This window comes from Eublepharis macularius, chromosome 12, assembly GCF_028583425.1.
Source record: "Eublepharis macularius isolate TG4126 chromosome 12, MPM_Emac_v1.0, whole genome shotgun sequence".
In the NCBI taxonomy this organism is placed as follows: domain Eukaryota; kingdom Metazoa; phylum Chordata; class Lepidosauria; order Squamata; family Eublepharidae; genus Eublepharis; species Eublepharis macularius.
Genome location: NC_072801.1, coordinates 44,096,305 through 44,116,981, shown reverse-complemented (window position 1 = coordinate 44,116,981; position 20,677 = coordinate 44,096,305). Strand labels below are relative to the sequence as shown.

Below are 20,677 nucleotides of genomic sequence, written 5' to 3'. Positions count from 1 at the left end.
CAGGCTTTTTGCGCACCCACCCTCTGACCCACACAGAAAAATCAGCACATGGGCTCTGTTTGTTAGATCCAGAAACGTGCCGTTCCTCTACAATTCCACAGATCGCTGGGTTAGCAGCAATCTGTTACTTTGCTATGGGATTTTTGCGGTGGCCTCGGCTCCTGCCATTTGCCTCTGCTCCTGCCAGTAATGTGGCACTCTGCCCACGTCAGACTGCCTTTACGCACCACTACAAAAGCCAGAAAAAGAATTCATTTCATTCTAGAGCACGACTCTCAAGTGTCTCCAGCAATAAAATAAATGGCCCGTTTTCTGAAAGAATGAAAGGGCTCCTGGGCAAGAATCTCCTCCCCCACCTCTATTTTTGAAAACAAACCTGAGCTTTGCCTTCTATTACATGAGGCATGGGAGGAATAAATTAAACTAGAATTTCACAAACATAAGATGCAAAATTCACTTGCAGGATTTGGGCACAGAGGTGGCTGGGAAAGTGACTAGGAAGAAATTAGACACAAGGAGGGTTTCCATCCCCCCAGTGAGGGTGGGGATCCCCCACTTTCACCCTCCGCCCCCGGCTTCCACTTACCTGGCCGGTGGGGAAGGCACAATAATGAGCCTCCCAGGCACGCTCCTGGGGTGGCACAACGACATCACTGATGTCACTGCACTGCCCAGGGAGCACTCCTGCGCTTTGCCGTGGGCCAATTTGGGCCCCAAAAGAGTCGCATTGGGCCCATATGAGGCCCAAATTGGCCTGCTGTGAAGTGGGCGTGCCCCCTGAAGCAGTACGGTGACATCTCCAGAAGTGACATCACCGCACAGCCATGGGGCTGCATGCACACAAAGGAAGGGAAGAAGGAGGTAAGAGCCAGGTCTTCCCCCCTCCTACCGCCTAGAGGGTAAGGGGACCTGGCAAAGTTAGGCCCAAGCCAGTGACATGAAGGGATTGATCTGCTTCATTTTTTATCTCACCTTTCCCCTCTACCAAAAGTATCAGGGAAACATACACATGCACCCTGATTCACAACAACCTTGTAAGGTAGGTTAGAATGAAGGAGAGTGACGGGTCCAAAGTCAACTCACTGAAGTTTATGGCTTAGTGGAAATCTGACCCCAGCCTAACCAGTCTTAATATTCTAATCCTATGCCCCCCAATTGGCACACATAGGTGCTATGGTGCTCGTCAATCTACTTCCTAGCACCCACTTCCCTAAAGCAAATAGTCCATCTTGACTTTCTTCCATCACACTGAAGACGGAAGTGCTTTGAAAGTACCAGGATGCATCATCTTTGGGTCTGTAGGGGCTACCTATTCTGAAACAGTTTCCTCTATCATAGGAAGATGCTTGGCTTGGAACCGCCCACCCTTTGGGAATCAGGTGCAGCCTCACCGGCAGCCATTTTGGGACTGTTTCACCACTCTATGATAGCCATTTTGTCTGGCATCCATTGTCTGTTGTGAAAATTCCAAAAATACCCACAGACTTAATCTAACAACTAGACTGGTACTGCTATGGGGCTGGGAAACAAATGAAGAAGATGGGAAAAGCACAAAAGAAAGGAAAAATAACCACAGGGAAAGGAGAGCTGTGTGTTCTTGGGGAAAGGTTGCAGAGAGGTGAAGGGTATAAATTTGAGAGGGGAAGTTAGCTAGGAGTGAGCATTTAATTCTGTTGAACTAGGGAACCCATTCTTCCGGTGGGGGCAGGGGATTCCCCACTCTCAGCTTTGCCCCCCCCCCCACTCACCTAGTCAGTGGGGGAAATGGCCCAGGAGCCCCGCAGTGCATTCCCGAGCACTGTGGACCACTTCCTAGTGTTGGGGGCTGATTTTTATCAAATCAGCCCCACATGGGGGCCTTCACTTCCTTGTCATGCCAAGAATGATGTCATTCCTGGTGTGACAAGGGAGTGCTTGAGAGCCCACGAGCGTGAGGTAAGTAGTCAGGTCAGGTACCAGCTTTTCCCATACAATTGTATTTGGAAGGTAACACTAATTCAGCATGCTGAAGGTCTCAAATAAACAAGTTCTGTAGGAAGCTACTCATCCAGGCAAGTTCCCACTCAAGATTCCCTTTGACATACAAAGCAGGTGAGATTGCAAGACTGTGACCTAGAGAATAATCTGAACTAACCTGCGAGGCTGAAATAATTGTAATAAGGTTTCTGGCTGCACAAACTTTGCCTTTAGCACTTTTAACATACTTTACACACTCATGATTATGTAATAATAAAAGCTGCTTTTTTGCAAAATGGCATCCAGATTCTTTTCCTTCAAGAAAGCCTTTTTACATTAGGGAGGCTGCATTTTGTCCCAACATCCAAACTGCTTTTCTGCTTTTCAGCCAGGCAGGGTCCTCTCTGACCACCCAAAAAGGCTCTGTCTAGAAGAAAAAAACCACATGGGATGAAGTCTAGTGAGGAGGAGAACTGAATAAGATTGAGTGAGAAAGCTGGCAGGATGCAGCACAATATATTGTTGCTGGAAAACGCAATTCTTTCCCCCATTACACGCTTTGGAATGCTGCTTGGGATGTAACTGAGTACACACCACAAGCACCTAATGGATAGTGCCATTATAAAATAAATAAATAACGGCCAGTGACCAGTTGCCTCACGCAGCCATCAAGTGAGCCGAAACAGACTAGTGTGATATAAAACCTCATCAAATAATTTGTGCCCCACACTCTCCACTTCCTGCTCTCAATAATCAGAATGTTTTAAAAACATGGCAACACTTCAAAAATGAGGGAGAAAAGCTGTCCTCCTTTAACAGAGACCGAATGTGTGGAAGTGGGCAGGTGAAGCTTTTCACCGCATGAAGGTAAATAACATCACCTGGTAAATATCATCCCACTGAGACTATCAAGGAGGCAAGACATTTTTTCCTTCTGGATTGTGGACTACCTTATTGAAAATCAAAGACCAAAAATAAAGACACAGCATCATTATAATATGGAAAACAATGAGATCCAATTCATTAAACAGAGTACTTTCAAAAAAACCAAGTTAAACTAAAAGCAGCATAAAATCCATTTGGCAAGAAAGCCAATAAAATAAAAGCCATTGAGTACAAAATAGCAGCATTTCTAACAGGGGCAACCACGAATATATCCAGGGTCACAAGGATGGGGAGACTGCAAAGAACCCCCAGGTCAGTTTCATCACACTTAGGGCCAAGCTACAAGTGACGAATGACACTTGAACGGCAAGTGGATTGAGTGGAGCGCAAGTGAACAGGGAGAAATACACTTGCCGTTCAAGTGTCATTCGTCACATTCGTCGCCCTTAGTTGTGCTAAATTCCGAAGACAAAGATTTCATTTGCCCATAAATGAGTGGGAGAGGTCTCTATATTTTCCCTTACCTGATGGCATCCAGATTTCCTTCCTTCAAAAAACCTATTAGGATGCAACCCTATCACAGTAAAAAGTCCAGTAGCACCTTTAAGACTGATCAACTTTATTGAAGCATAAACTTTTGAGAACCACAGCTCTCTTTGTCAGTTGCATCTCTGGATCTATAACCCTATCACAGAAATCAACAATGCAGTTCTAAGCTGAGTTATATTCTTCTAAGCCCCATTGACTTCAATGGACTTAGAAGGCTGTAACTTAACTTAGGATATCACAGCAAGTCTCCCACAATATTTTACCCAACGGGCTGCTCTTCCCAACTACTTACCAAACCAATCATATGATCTCAAGCAGACCTCCACTTTTCTATGGCCACTGAAGTCAGCAGACTTAGAAGGGTGTAACTCTACATACGATGGCACTGTAAGAGAGCAATCCTACACAGAGTTACTCCATTCCCAGCACAGTGATTTCAGGGGACTCAGACTGGAATAAATACTTATAGGATTGCATTGCAAATCTCTTAATTATAATAAATATGAAAAGGAAATTGTATGTCTGACTGATCTGTACATCTGGGGGTGGGAGGGTTGGAAAGACATTCCTCTGGTACCCACTCCATGAAAAAGACTGACAAGAGACCAGCTGACCAGTCTTGTTGAGTGATGCGTATCTGTTTGCACCCTGACACATTTCTATGCCACACCTACTCCCTTATTACGGCCGAGTGTTGTCCAGATCACACAAGCTGACCCAAGGGATGGGGAGGTTAGTGGGAGGAAGATTCTGTCTTTTCATCCAGAATAAAACTTGATAGCCTTACAGCTTCTTCCTTCACTGATTTCCTGACTTCTCAACTTGACCTCACACAACAGTCCATATGGAATCTGGAAAGCACTTAACATGACCCTATGCTCTCACAAAGTATGTAGAGAATTTGATGTTCAGGGCAGCAATGGGCAAAGGTTATCTCCAAAGTCTCGCTATCGGGGGCGGGGGGGATCACAGAGGAGAACAATAAATTATTTATTAAAAAACCTCACATGGATACACTTAACCCCCACTCCACTCTATAAGAACGTATACTGTTGTTGCAGTAGCTCAGGTCAGAGAAGCATTCCAAGGAGACAGGCTGAAATTTTTCCCAGCCCTGCTACTTAAAATCCTTTTGATTAAAGTTCTATTAACCCCGGGATCTTCCGCAGGTGTTCTTCCACTGAAAGTCAACCTGTAGTATGGAAGGAGAGCAAAAAGTGTATAAGGGAGACAACATTTAGCTATGTATACCCCTGGATAGCCCAGGCAAGACTGATTTTGTTAGATCTCAGAAGCTAAACAGGCTCAGCCTTGGTTAGTAATGTCAAACCATTCCTGTTAGTCTCTGGTGTCGAAAACCCCAGTAGAGGTTATCATAAGTCAGCTATGGCTTGATGGCACTTTCCTCCACCACCATCTATACCCCACTTTTCTCCCCAAACAAGCCTACAGCTTTGGTCTCCCCTCCTCCATTTTACTCTTTCAAATAGCAACCTTGAGGAGACCCGGCTTGAACTGCCCTCCCCGCACAGCAATGACACTCACTGAATGACCTGTGACCAGTCACTGTCTCTTAGCCTAACCTGATGGTGTCTGAAGAAGGGAGCTCTGACTCTCGAAAGTTTACACCCTGAAAATCTTATTGGTCTTTAAGATGCCACTGGACTCAGGTCCTGTGGTTCAGCCTAACCTACTGCACATGGTTGTTGTGAGGATAAAATGGGGATGAGGAACAAGGCATGCTACCCTTAAGCTACCCTGAGCTCCTTAAAGGAAGAGTGGGATAAAAATGTGGCTGATGGGCAGGATTCTTGTCTACCTGGCTGCCTCCAACAGCCCAGATACCCACCCTATACTTTCACAAAAAAGAGCATTGTTTTCCCTGATCCTTTTTGGTGTGTTCTCACCTCTGTTCCTAAATTACTCGGGGTTTTTTTTCCTTCCTTGTCTCCTTCTCCACCCTTTCAATGTTAATGAGCAAGTCCTCTGCCCTACAGCAAGGAGACACATACATTCAGCTTTGCACTAACAGAACACATGTGTGCCAGCATCTGACCCTCTGTGATTCAGCCCATTCTCCCTGACACACCCCATACACTGACTCAACCGCTCTGGAACTTCTTACCGCTAAAACCTCAGGTGCTAGCTCTCAGTGGAAAATAAAGACAGTGACTGTTATACTTGAAAGACCTGTCTTTTTTATGATCTTGCTGGTTCCAAGATGGGGCCCCAGTCTGTTAAGACACTGCTGCAACAAACACTACTGGCTCATTTGGGGGGGGGTAGAAATTCTCAAGGGGTGAGCAAGGTTTTTTAAAGCCCTGGCCCTAAAGAGAATTCCCACTCACCCCCTAAAGAAAGAGACAACATTCAGAGATATCAAAACCAAATGTTTGGATTTTGTCAACCCTATATCCTTTCAAATAAGACCTGCTCACGTTACAGCCAATGTATGTACAACCTGCATGTACGTGTCTACAGCTGTGTACAGAAACAGCCAAAGCACATTCACTTTACAAATTTAAATCACAGTTATACATACATTGAATGTAACATGAGAATTACTCAACAAACGTCCTAAGAAAAATTAAGTGTTCATTGTAACCACTAGCTCTGTTCACAAGTTACAGTGAATGCAAGTACTCTTGGTTTTTCTTTTTAACTGTGTCATTCTCATGTTACATTCAATGCATGTACAGCTGATTGTGTCACTGAAACTCATCAGGTACTAGTCACTGGTTTCATTTGTAAAGTTAGCACACGTTTGCTCCTTCTTACAAACAGATGCACGCATGTACAGGCAGGATAGACGTGAATTAACTGCAGTATGTGAACAGGGTTTGATGTTTATGCATGAGTGTGAGCTTTAAATGGCATCCAAGCCCATGAGTAAGATAAAACAGGAGTCCATTGGCACCTTAGAAAATGATTCCAGCACAAGCTTTGGTGAGTCAAAACTCAGTTCATCAGATTTATTTAATTATTTAAAGTATTTCCAAGCAAAAAGGGTCCTCGTGGTAGCGAAGAAAAATATCAGAAGACGGTCCAGAAGGATAACATGATTGCTTGTATCAAAAGCGGTGAGAAGTCCAGGATGTACTCCCCCTGTCCGTCTCCCAGTGCAGGTTATCCACCAGGGCAACCAAGGCTATGTCAGTCCCATTACCAGACTTGAAACCAGACTGGAACAGATCCAAATAATCTGCTTCATTCAGTAACCCGTGAAGTTGGCCAGCCACCACTTGTTCAATCACCTTGCTCAGGAATGGTACATTTGAGACTAAACAGTAGTTAATTCAGCTCTCCTGGGTTCGGAGTATGTTACTTTAGGAGCGGACACAACACTCCCTGCTTCAAGGCAGGGGTGACCACCCCCTCTCATGGAGGCATTTTCTGTCTCCCAGACACAGCCCATCAGCTCCTCTTTCCAGCAGATTTAAGCCTCTGGGATGAGCAAGGAACATACAAGCAGGTGGTAAGTCTGGAACTCCTGAGAATCCTCTCTACATCCTCAGACTGGGGAAGCTGAAAAATTCATTGGGATGTGAATCCACTATATCAGTGCATTTATAATGACCACAGAAAGCCATGCTGGGGGTGGAGGGGAGATGTTACAAACAGAAGCCAATTTAAAACAAGATTGAATCAAAACAGTAAATTAATTAACTTAAAGTGGATGAGGACCACTGCCAACCGTTATTAGATGGGCAAACTAGCATTAGCAATAAAATCAAGTTTAGAATGAAACAAGATAAGGAGACAGAATGGAGCAGGGATCGGCAACCAGTGGCTCACTATAGAGCCAAATATGGCTCTTTAATAAAGAAAATAAAACTTTTACATTAAGGTATGTTGGAGAACTAGGTGAAATACTAGAATAACAATATGTGAAGGGGTGGGATTTATTGCACTAAATGGCATCTTAGAGTTGCTTTATAGAAAGGGAAATTATATAGATCAACAGTTGTCAGTTATCCATGTGCACTTATGTGTACTGAAACAATTGTGCAAGGTACTCCTGTGTATGTTTAGGACTTACTGTGAGACCTCATGAGTACCACTTTGTAATAAAGGACTCACAACCAGTCATGTTTGGACTGCAGAAACTTTATGGTTCATTAACCAACATGTCAATGATCAGTAATTCTAAGTGGTATATATAAACTATGCAAATAGACTTCCTTATGTTAGCTGTTTATTGATTTCTTGTTCTGAATTTTGACATATTCGGACTTTTCAGTTATAAAAAGTTGCTGACCCCTCCAACAGGGGTTGTAGAGATGTATTTAAACTAATTAGCATCCATAAGGACTGGGATATGCAAGCAATTAGTACCTACAATGAGTGAGGAATCTCAGGTCCTTGTTAAATCCTGGGGAGAGGGGTGGTAAATAGCCTTGAACTTATCAATGACGGGCCTATGAGTAAAAATCAGGCCTGGTAGGTATTCCAGTGAATTAATCTGACATCAAAAGGTCTGACTTTGTATATTTATCTTGAATTATCAAAAATGTAAAGCAGTTTGTACACCAAAAATCAAACCACATGTTAACATGGATTTTTGATCCCACTGTGACTCTCCTGAGCTTCGTGAAATTGGTATCACTTCCCATCTTCCAAAATTAAACAATTTGGGATTTGAGCCATAGATGAGCCAAAACACTTGAATGCATGATAGACAAGAGGCTCCTATGTATGATTACTCAGTGATTACACTCAAATGTAATTAAGAACCATGGTAGAGTTCAAATTCCAAGCTATGGACTGTACTGTCAATACCATAGTGAATTCAGTAGCAGTTGGGAGCCAAGCATGGCCATCTGTGGCTCTTTTGAGTGCCATTCCCAAATGCGGCACACAGTGGGGTGGAGAATGGTTTTACTTCCCTTTCTCTGCAGCCAGTTTGTTCTCCTCCAGGCACTTTGGTAATCTCACTCTCTCAACTGAGCTGCTGTGCCTCACGCTAAGGAGAAAGCTAGAGGGCAAAGAGGGAAGTCCTTTCCCTCACTCCAAATACACAACAGCTGGCTAGGGTTCAACAGTGGTGAGGAGAGGCAACCCCACAGATGTTCCCCACTGATAATTAAAAAGGTTGGATCCATATATTTAATATTTATATCTATTATTGTGTGTATTTGGTGAGGTGGCACATAGGACAGTGATATGGCTCATTTGGTTGATGCAAACTGTAGCAGTAATTGCCAACCACGGAGTACCATATCCTAGGAAGTATGCAGGCTTGCATATTCTCCCAATTCCCACTGCATCTGTCTCAGAGACTGATCTGTTCCTGGTTTGCAATAAACCATATGTAGAATGTCACAGCCCATGGCCCCAGGGAAGCTATCAAGGCAGCTCCATGGCCAGTGGAAGTGAATTGGCCTAAACAGGAAGGGACTTCATTTTACAGTGCACAAGTGCCTGTTGGGGGCCCCACATAATGGAGGCAACAGAAGATCTTGGAGGACTTCAGGAGATGGCCAGAGAGCTGAAAAGAGCTCCTTGCTAATAGGAGGGAGAAAAGCTAGCAATTTTTTTGTCTCTGCTCCCAATGTGGACACCCTAAAGGAAGTAGCATGTCTTCTGAGGTCATCTAGTATCCAAGGCAGAGACACCATAATTTGTTGTTATGTCTGAATCACAATCTATAGTTTGTTTCTTGACTACTAGCCAGGATTAAACTTGACTTTTGTTAATTGCATCTGAGTTCTTCCAGTAAGACTTCAGATGGAATATTCAAGATGATATTATGGTCAAACTGGGCAGTGTTTCTCATAATTTTCTTGTGTCCACATAAATGCCCTTTGAGCTAGAGCAGCGTTGTTCCTGTCTTATAGATGGGGATCAAAACTGAGGAATAATACAATGATATTTCTCAGGATGCCTCATATCACAAACACTCCACCATATCCATGTTTTTTCCCTAGGTCAAATTCACGATGGGTGGGTCTCAGCACTGGAGGTGAACGTGCTGAAACTAGTCTAGTGAAGGGTTCCACTTATCTGGATCACAACAAAATACTACTTCAACCTATTTTTCTATGTGACATTTTTGCCTCACAAATATAGTGAATTAGTTGGGAAAACTAGATGAACAAAAGCCAGTAGGAAAATAAAATCCTGAGGATTTTCAACCCAGACAAAATATTTTGTGCAGCTCCATACTTGATTCTAGAGAAAGGCATGCCTCCTCAGTCCCACTGAAATCATGAGGACTTATTAAGCACATTTAAGTGCTTAACAGTGAGTTTAAATCCCATAGATTTAAATTGGGTCCAATATGCCTAACTTCCCTTAGATGCACCCATCTGATAGCAGAAGCAATGAACAGATTTAAATCTAGAATTAGTCAACTGGATTGTGGATCTGGCTGAACCATAGAAATTCTAGGGCAATGTAGTCTCAATTAATCAGGAGACCACTGCATACTTTAACAATTCAACACAGCCTTAAAGCCTTCAGGAAACTTCTATTTTTCAAGGGGGAAATGTTATGAAGAATTTTGCCTTAAGAGGACTAGATGTGCTCTTCACTAAACAGGGTAGGACTCCTAATTTTTCTCTTTTTCTCACCTGCCATGGCAGTAAGGGAGAATTTCAGGATTTCCTCACAGGTAAAGCCACTGACTTCTCTCATTTGCCTTCTTAAAACGAGACTGCCACAATTTCAGTAAGCAACACTGGACTCCTCAAAACGTATTTTTATACAGTTTCCTAAAGCAACTTCTAATAGACAACAGTGTTTTCCACCTGGGGACAGGCTTATGAGGTTGCCCTGTTGTTGCTGCAACTATTGATACAACACAGCAGCAACGACATGCTGGGGTGTCCAAACTAGGGCTGCCATTCCCACAGTGGGGGAAGGGAATCCCTCACCCCCAGCCTCCCTCCCCGACCCAACCACTCACCTGGCTGGCAGAGGAAAAGGCATGAGAATGGGCCTTCTGGGACATGCTTCAAGCGCAGTGCGACGTCACTCCTGGGACTGACGTCATCGCACAGGAGTGTTCCCAGGCTTTGCACCAGACAATGGCATGCGCATTGCCACGCTAGCAGTACACGTGCTCTTTGTGCAAGAAGGTAAGAGCTGGGTCTCCCACTCCCACAAGGGGGTAAGGGGACCTGACAACACTAGTCCACACATATCCCCTGAACTGGGCTCCCAGCAGCAGTCATCCCCACACTACCACTGCAGGCTTTTCCAGTTGTTTTTAAACCATCAACTAAATTTTTAAACTTCATTTTACCCTTTCACCCCAGCTTGTATCATTCTCCTCCATTTTTCCTCACAACCTCCTGTGAGGTAAGTTAGGCTGAGAGTATGTGACTGGTCCAACGTCACCCAGCAAGCTTCCCTGGCAGAGCAGGAAATCTTACCTGGGTCTCCCAGATCCTAATCCATCATTCTAGCCACAACACCACACTGGCTCGCTATTATAGAACTATAACAATCTGTTATAGCATTACAACATTATAACACTCTTGTCTGTCAAGTTCTCTGAATCGTCAGGTTTCCTTTTTTGAAAAAGTAAGCCTCTCACCCCTTTCACTGCAAAAGATAAGGAGAAAGGATCTGAAGACTATTTTTTAATGAAAGGCAAGAATTCTAACAACCTGACATACAGATTATTATAATGATACAACAATATTCAATTGCTGATTTTTATAAACCCTCTGATGGCATGGGAAAAGCAGTTGCAACAGGGGCCTGGGACAAGGAAAATGGCACCGATGTGGGAGGACTGGGAAAATCTGCACTTTCCCATCCACATGCATGCCATCCTGGGTTTGCTGCAATCTTTCCCAAAACAGTGCAGCAAAGCAAGTTTGGGAAAGATCACAGGAAAGACAGGGGAAACCTGGAAGGTTCATGGAAATACCATGGTCCTGTGGAGAAGCAGGGAAACAAACACATTTCCCTATAGCATTCAAACCACAGCAAACAACCTATGGATAGCAATGCCCTAAGTTCTTCACAGCACAATTTTAAACAGAGTTAAGCCCATCTGTTCGTATTGTCTTTAAAGGGCACTGCTTTGTTTAGGATTGCACTATTCAAGATCCACAGAACAAACACATATGAAGATGGACCAGAGGATCAGAGAAAACGCATTCTCCCACCATGCACACAGAGTTCCAGAGCCCTGTACTTCCAAAATATTCACTTCCCAAGGGGAAGGGGGTATAATCAGCACAGCAGTTGCATATGTGTGAACTTTGCATATTCAGGAAGGACAAAGAAATATCTGACATAAGAACATGTGTCAGGATGAGACACCTAATTTCAAAAAAGAGCACTGCTTTAAGTACAATATTCATTCAGGTTTAGAAAAAAATAATGTTCTTAGGCATCAAGCAAGTTGCTCACCTTTTCCTGGGAGCACCTCAGATGTCCAAACACCTTTTTAAAAATGTAGATAGAAATATCGACATTCACTGAAACAGATATTATCAATTCCACAGAATGGCAGGGGAGGGCTGTTATTGCCTTGCTCTGATGGAGAGCAGGGGAAGAAGATGTATTACTTTCTGGTCTGTTGTATTTTACTCCCCAACTGGAAACTTTTTCTTCAAAATCATAGAAGACGCACTGAAAACAAAAATTAAAAATCTGACATTTCCAATCCCAAAAGGTGGATCCCTGTCCATTCCACTCTGGTTAGGTCTCAAGGCTGCAAACTTTGCCAAGATCCAAACAAGAGCAGTACATCCACAGGGTACTGGGGCATGCACTTCTTACACAGCAAGCCCCCTTCCCAATTCTGCACAGAAAATCACATCTGAAACTGGAGGGAGTTTCAGAAGTCTGGCGATACAGCATGGGGATCAGCTGCTCAACAAGAAAGAAGAAAAAATTCCACTGCCCCAGGTTGCACCAAAGCTATTTCTTTGGACACTGACTCTACTATTTCTGCTTTCTTCTTCAGTTCCAAACCGTATGTGTACAAATAAGGGCACAAATAGCCTTCTAACTAAACAGTGTTAAGCTGGAAGCAATTTATAACCAATAGATAACCCTTTAATTCCTAAAACCTTCACCATCAGAACTAGCCTCTGGATTTACAAAGGCGTAACTCACAGTGCAATCCTAAACAGAGTTACTCCAGTCTAAGCCCATTCAATGGGAGTAATTCATTTTAGGATTGCACTGTCAATTTAGGATTGCACCACATCATGCCATTCTTTGCTCATCATTTGTAATTAACCATGGAGTAGGAAGGACGCTACAGGTCAAGTAACACTTTCTGAATTTGATATCTATCATTTCCCCTCTAATCAAATGATTTTGCACAGCTCAACTTTGCAAGGAATTCTAAATTTTTTCTCCAATGCTTGACTTAAAAATAATTAAAAATAGACTTCATTGATAAAAGCAAAAAATCTTTCAAGGGAAATAAGTTCATTACGCCAGTAAGTAGCGGAGGCGGCTAGAAGTGAAATCCTGAGCAGAGTTACACCCTTCTAAACCCACTGACTTCAATGGGTTCAGAAGGGTGTAACCCTACTTAAGATTGCATGTACAGTTATTAGCTACTAGCTCCTATACAGAAATGAGGTTTATTCTTCTCTCGTTGATTCTTGGAATTTCAAAGTCTGAATTCATGTTACTTTTCAACAATCTCTTCTGTTTTCTGAGATTTCTTGTTGCTACTTTTCTAGAAAACATCAAGTGGAGAAGAGTAATTCTGCATTTCTTCTAAGAGGGGAAGACATTTATTATTTTATTTTTATTTCACCCCAAACCCAAAACAGATACCAGCTCTATTTGAACCCTCTTACAAATACTTTTTCTTCGTAATAGTGAACAAAATCTTTTTTTTAACCAGAAGAAAATATGCAAAATTCTAACAGTATACAACTTTCCATTATTCCTCTCATCAGATTAAACTAATAAGTACTAAAAAGGTAGTAAGGTTTCCACCAAATGTGTCTCAAACACAGCACTGTGACCAGAAAAATACCAGTGGGAGCCAGACAGCTTTTTTATTCAATCTTATCCAATTCTCCTAACTACAGCCCCCATCCTACATTGTTTTTGTCCATGCAGGTCTCAGGATCAGCAGCATAGCCTTTTTGGGTGGTCTAAGAAGACCCTTCCTTTTTCACCAGCAGAAAAGTCAGTGAGATCCAACCATGTGTCTCTAAGTAAATCAGACTGTCCAAAGGACCATTTCCACCTTGCAAGTGGATATTTGTTTTATCCCAAAAAAACCCCAACCCACACAATTTCCACATGTGGATTTCCTTGCTCTATAAGAGAGTTCATCATGTGAGACATGATACATTCCCCCATATGGCTCTCCCTGTCAAAATCTATACAATGGAGCCCAATTCAGAAATAAGTCTTACTGTATATTCCACAAGAGGACTTACACCTAGGTAAGCACAGGCACTAGTTGACATTTTGTTGCTGTTTATGATATAAGCCCTTTGGCTTATATCTGTCTGTGAACAGTTTTCTGCTGACCCCTGCAGTTCTCTGAATTGAGGAATAATTCTACATTTTGATTTTATGGTTATTGCAAAAGTTCTTGAAGCCTATGCAAAACATTAACCTTTGCTTTCCATAATACTTGTTTTCTCTTTCAAGTTTACTCTTATCTCCTTTAAAACTTCACAAGACAAGATGTTTTCATTTTCTGTTCAAAAAAAAGTGAAGCAATACTGAACAGGTAAACCTACCAAAGAGCAAATCAAAACCATTACAAAATAATGATAGGCTTAGCATATTTAAAGTGAGAACTTTTAGCATGATTTCAATATCTCAACATTTTGTTTTGAATATTAGGAACACTTTTTGCTGGGAAATCAACACCAAGTCTCCTCTAAGTTGTTCCTATCAGTTTTTTAATATGCTTGATGTGATCAGTATACTGCAAAAACTTGAGAGCATTACTGGTGGTGGAAAGTGCCATCAAACTGCAGGTGACTGATAGTGATCCCACAGGGTATTCAAGGCAAGAGACATCTGGAGGATTTCCATTGCCTGCCTATGTGTAGTGACCCTGGACTTTCTTCATGGTCTCCCATCCAAGTACTAATCAAGGCCGACCCTGCTTAGCTTCTGAGATCTGATGAGATTGGGCTAGGCTGGGCTATGAAAGTCAAGGGGAATATTACTACATGTATGTATATCATCAGGTCTCTGAGCACTGACAGGACCTAGAAAGTACAGCTCATGAGCCACTAAGCCAAGCACCACCCACCATCCCAATATGACAGCTGGGTGTTTTTGCTGAGATTGTTTGAAATTTATAAAGCCCTGAATGTTTTTAACAGGGTCATCTGACATATTTGCACAGATATTGACCAGCATGTTAGCTGCATGCCTTTAACCAATGTGATCATAATGCTACTGAAATCAGTACCAAACGTGTGTGTGCATGTGCGTGTACACACACACACACACACACACACACACACACACAATAAGCAGGCTACTTATGTAGAGAACAAAACTTGCTTTAAAATTGCCATGTGCAATGATCCAAACTTTGCTGAACTTCTGAACAGGGAAGTATAATCATGTTCCATCAGTTACCAAACTTCATTCCCCCCAGGCTAGTCACTTCCAGTCTTCATATCTGGAATGTTTGCTGGATGGATTCACTTAATTTTCCCCTCCTACCATCCACATTTTGCTTATTCCCCCCCCCAATTCCATCCGCCTCAGTCTCTGCAGTCTCAAGCAACCCAACCCTGCCCTGAGCTCCACACTTCTTAAAACATACTTGAGAGTTTAAAACATATTCAAGGTTGTTTTAATTAACCCTTTTTCCTCACAGAAAGACCTTCCCTGACATATGGAGAAATAAGTGTACATTTTCCCCTAAGCCCTTTAAAAAACAACTGCATTACTAGGCACATTTACAGCAAACATATAAGGTATTCTTTTGCTCAGTCTACACGTTTCTTCTATACTGTAAGATCAGAGCACAGATCCTCATCAGTATGTTCCTTTGAAATCAATGGGACTACTTAAGAGTGTTAAAGTGAAAGAGAAAAATGAACACAACAAAAAGAAAATCAAAAGGACATGTCACTTACCACTAAATCATTTGTTGGTGTACATTTCAATGTTTTCAAAGAAGAGAATCCCCCACATAAACATGGCATTTAGTTAAAAGAAATTAAGACAATGTTTACTTTTGAGTTTCAGATTTTTTTTAAGAGAAGATACTGTAGGAATCAGGTCATTCATGAAAATTAACTTAAAAATGAGATGCTGAAGCCATTCCCCAGTTTTGATAGAAATTACCCCCCTCCACCTACTCCATAGTTCTCTACAGGCTTTTATAGTGTCTTTTCCATCTGTTTTTATTCTTATTTAAACTAGTCAAATAGAAGGAAGGTAGTACAATTTATGAATGGTAGATATGCCTTATCAAAGACTTCAGAATTCCATTCTTTTAAAGAAAAAAAATCCATCCATCTTCCTGGGCATGCTTTTTAATTTCTAGTTAGTGAGGCTCAATCAATGAACCAGTCTTAAAAATTAATTTTATTTTTTATTTAAGGAAGCACGGTGTGATTTTTTTAAAAATCTCTTAAAAGGACACAGATTAATTTTCCTAGTGTTTTGTTTAAAAACAGACAATCTTCACAGACTTGGGGTGGCAGGAGGACTCTCTTGCACTATCCACGGTTCTTTAGACTCTGCTAATCATATACTAGTTCCTTCAGTGTGCATAAGAAAAACAACATGAGAATCATGTCCTATGACCAGAACACACAGTTTAAAACTCATCCCTACACAATCTCATACTTTAAAGGGAATAGTAAAGATCTACCATCAAACACAGGCTATAATTTCTTCTTCTAACAACTTTCTCAAAAGATTAAACTTTTTCTTCCCTACTATCAGAAGCAAGAAATTGAACCAAGTAACAATCTCCAATGGAAAATTATTAAAATAACTTCATCACACATCTCTGAGTATAAGGTTAAATGTATCTTCAGTGAATCTACAAATAAAATCCTTGGTATGTATCTAGTGATGTCACCTCAATGCCTTTAAGGGCTTTGAAAAGCTCCAACATGGCCTCCGTGACTGTAAAGAAGAAAGAAGTTGCAGATACATGGAGCAGACCAGACTGATAAGAGTTTTAGGAATATGTTTGGTTATCTTGATTGCTCCTAAAAGGTATTTCGCCCAAGCATCCTAGCAGGTATGATCATCTCTTTAGTTTATATGTTTAACCACAATATACTTGAATTACACACACACAAAGTTTAAGTGATTAATCAGTTTCTTAGGGAGAAACTGAACATGGTAATTTCTAAAAATCAACCATGTTCAACACGATTTTTTAAAAAAGGAACCCACGGGGAAAACAAGAATGATTAGATCCCTCTTTCCCTCCCCCACTAGCCACCAATCCCCTCCCCCTCTGCCCCAGTATTTATTATGCTTTGTTTCATTCTGGAATTGGCTTCCCAACATTTTTTTCTCTTCCAATTGTCATTGAAAACCTCTACTACCATTTCTACAAAGCCCTGCTGCAAACCCTATTGATCACCCATTACATAAGACCTCTGCCTGTTGCTACAAATAAAAAGAAATTAACCAATAGATTCTGGGATCTTTCCAATCCATAGAGGGAGCTGCAGGAAGCCATTCACAAAAAAAAAAAAGAATGTTCTAGCTTCCATCAGCACATTCGGCTAAAAAGTTTGAAAGTCCAAGAAATCTCCAAACAAGAGAAGGAGTTCTACAGTCTACCACAAATAATATATTCAGCTATAGCAAATCACAACTCAATTTTATCATTAACTTCAATCTATAAAACAGCATGCTAGAAAAAATGTGTTCACACTAAAAATGTGTTCACACTAAATTCTGATAGAACAATGCTTTGTGAATTTTGTGTCTAGTTTCTGGATTTCTCATGAATGAAGAGTTATTGTAACTTTTCTGTAAAGAATGGTGCTACATTATGCCTATCCAAATCTGCCAAACAGAATCTAGGCAACCCAAATATTGAACAAAGACCAAGAAGACATGAAATATGGCAACACTTCTTGAAAGCATGGTGGAATAAATTCTCCACAAAAATGCATGGTTTTAAAAGATTCCCTACAGTAGCAATAACAAATGAAAAACCAATACAATCTTTTCTACTTCAAGAATCTAAGCTAGAAGTTTCCTTCTCAGTTAATTTTAGAAAGAAAATTAAAACATAAAAAGTTAGGATTTTTTTTTTAAAAACCCTCACACACTGGAAAGTCTATTCAAGTAGACGTAGTCATATAGTAAATGGCATCGCAATATGTACGACACACAACCTCTGCCACAAAACTCTCACTAACTACACCAATGAAGACTAATAATTATTTGTATGTTATTACTTCCAAAGTAATTTTAAGGAGACATACATGAGCAGACCACCAGAGTGATTTCCAGAGCTACCTTCAACAGTGGAAACTTTTCATACCATAAACCTGCCTGCACAAATATGGGACTATGTTAGCCATTTCTTTTCACCATGGAATAAATTAAAGAAATTAAACCTCTGGATTACCTTTGCTTTTTAGGTACTGAATGTTCAATCTCTAGATGTTTTCCAAGCAGCTCCACTTTGCCTAAAAACACAAGTGTCTTTTTAAAAATCTGAATACCATTTTCATGCACAAATTAACTTCTGCTTACATTCTTCCCATTGTAAATTACATCTATTAGATTTCAGATGATTTTCACCCATAAATCACACATCCTAATTTTTTTCTATTTTAAAAACTGTTTTTTGTAAACAATGGAAATTTCTAAGGGCCATATTTTAGCAGATTTAAGTAATTTCATAATTGGATGCTACAAGATGTGGTGCATCAGATGAAAGACAAAAAGACTTTTGAGGCCTCTTCTTATGGGTTTCGTTCCACCATACCACCACCAACTTGCTTGCTTTATGGTGTATTCCTGCCTATTTTAAAAAAGAAAATTAATGCAAACTCTGCAACTGAGAAGACCATGAGGCTAGGAAAACAGAAGAATCGAATTTGGGTTGATTTCATTTTGAGTAAGGGGCCAAGGATTGTTCTTCGCAAAAGTCAATTTCAGCTTTGCTGGTGAGTTTCCTCTCTCTCTCTGAGCAGCATGGCCACATCCCCCCGAATTATGCACATCACATGCCCCAGGAAAAATAACAGTTTAAAATCAAAATGGCCAAGATCACCTCTCCTTCTGTCCCCTTTCCCATCTCCCAATCTCGAGACACTCTCAAAGGGCAAACATTTTTAGAGTATTTTGCTTGCTTGGGAAATCCCAAAAGGCCTTACCAGATGGGCAAAGGGGCAGCGTTTGAGAAGGGGTTGATATTAGCCCCTGGGCAAATGAGGGTCACTTTCCCCCCTCCACCATTTTTAGATACACCGTTTGGGGAGTCCAAATTGAAGGGACTTGCTAAGACTACAGACGCCTTTGTTGAGTGTTGAGTGAACTCCTCGGTGAAGACTTGCCATTTTTTTAAAGGAGCGTCTTACACCATACAGTATTATTGCCCCCCCCCCCAAAATAAGGGTCAAGCAAGGGCCATTAGGAGGAATTCTCGATCAGGCAGAGTGTCATGAATCTTTTAAAAATAAACATATATATATGAAGGGCCCTCCACAAACCGAATGGAAATGCTAGGCCTTGCGCGTTATTTATTAATTTGGCGTGGAGAGCACACACATTTACCGATCGCGGCTTCAGGCGCCAGAATCTGATGGCAAAAAGGGGGAGAGAAGAAGAGCAAGTTGGGGGGGGGGGGCTCCTCAGTTGTGTAGGGTGGGAGTAGGAAACGAAAGTGAACTTTCATTGATGACATCGAGAAAAAAACTGGGCGGAAGAAGCACGCGTAATGTGTAGTTGAACGTCGCATCTTTACAAACCACGTTCTTCGCAAAAAAAAAAATAGTATTGGGGATTGCAATTGCATGTATTTGGGGAGTGCACTTTTTTTGCTTTTGCAAAAGTCCCATGGCTGCAAGAGAAAGAGGGAGAGGTGAGGGAAGTGGGAAAGAAAAAGAGATCCATTTGGCTTACCCGAAAAAGTTTCGATGGCTTTCATGGCCCATTGGTCATCAGGGCAATCGACAAAGGCGTAGCCAGATTTCACCAAGAACTGGCCACTGAAGGAGATTTTGTGGTCGTTGAAGACTTTCTCCAGATCCGCCGGAGTCACGTTCTCGTTGAGGTTTCCAATGTACAGCTTGTTCATGGCTGATGCGTTTTGCACAAAATGTTGGGTAGGTCCAAAAGGGAGGGAGGTGGGTGGGAGGGAAAAAAATATTACACACACAGGGTGGGAAAGGAGGGTGGTGATGATGGGGAGGGGGGAGAGCGGAAACTTTTGAAAGAGGCCCCCTTTTTAAAAAATTCCTCCAACCACCCTCTTAGTCAAAAAACCCAGAAGTTTCTTATTCAATCTTGGTGGCCCAGCAAGTAGGAAAAGCCAGTTATTTTGGGGTGTGGGAAGGAAAGAAGGGGAAGAATCGGAGAGGAAAGAAAGGGGAGAGTATGTTCCCTGTTTTGCAGAATCAGTAGGGTGGAGGGGATGCAACTTGGTATGGCGGGCTTAGGGGGAAAATGGCTCTTTTTTTTTCCACCGACCCCCCCCCCAACTCCTTTTGAGTCGCAACTCATGTGTCACACACATACACACACACCCAGGACGTCTCCGAGGCTGGCACCGCCCCTAAATAAAATCGACCTGGAAAAATGAGTGAAAATGTTTGCAAGAGGAAGCCACGTGGTGGAGCCCCAAAAGGACCACCCCTCCAAGGGGAGGGGCGCGCACACGCTCTCATGTGCAGGGGAGAGGCCCCCTTGCGTTGCTCTTTTTTTAAAAAAATGCAAACACTATTTTATTTACATTTCCTTTCTTCCGGGAAAAATAATAATAATACGTTGCAATCTAGTGCATCCAAAGGCTATCAGCTACTCTGGTTTTCTTTACGCACCGATTCCTGAAACTAACAAGCTACACGCCCAACCCAACCCCCATCGCCAATCCCTCCTCCGCCTCCTCTTCCCCCCAGCCGTCTCTCCCCCCCTCCCCCTCAAGGTCCTTAGAGTTTGAATGAGATTTTCTGGGTGTAAACTTAATCAAAAGGGAGCTCTTGGGGGAGGGAGGGGAGAAAGAGAGGAGCGACTCGGTTTGTGCCTGTTGAGACCTGAAGTTTTGTACTTACTCCATTTGCACAATTGGGGAGTCGTGTAATAGGAAAGGGGGAGCATAAAAGGCAAGGAGTTATTGCAATGTAATAGGGGAGTGGGTGGCAAGGGAGGGGGGGGGCTTGAGGATGGA

The 20,677-nt window shown here is 42.0% G+C and overlaps 1 protein-coding gene across 2 annotated transcripts in view; it reads right to left on the bottom strand.

Moving 5' to 3' along the window:
- IGF2BP1 (insulin like growth factor 2 mRNA binding protein 1) overlaps nt 1-19,588 on the bottom strand; it is a 68,172-nt gene extending 48,584 nt beyond the window's left edge. For both annotated transcript variants that reach the window (XM_054993503.1, XM_054993505.1), the window contains exons 1-2: nt 19,414-19,588; nt 17,912-17,972 (exon numbers count right to left, since the gene is read on the bottom strand). In XM_054993503.1, coding sequence (XP_054849478.1) covers nt 17,912-17,972; nt 19,414-19,588 — 236 coding nt within the window. The remainder of the gene's footprint in view (nt 1-17,911; nt 17,973-19,413) is intronic.
- Between the last annotated feature and the right edge of the window lie 1,089 nt (nt 19,589-20,677).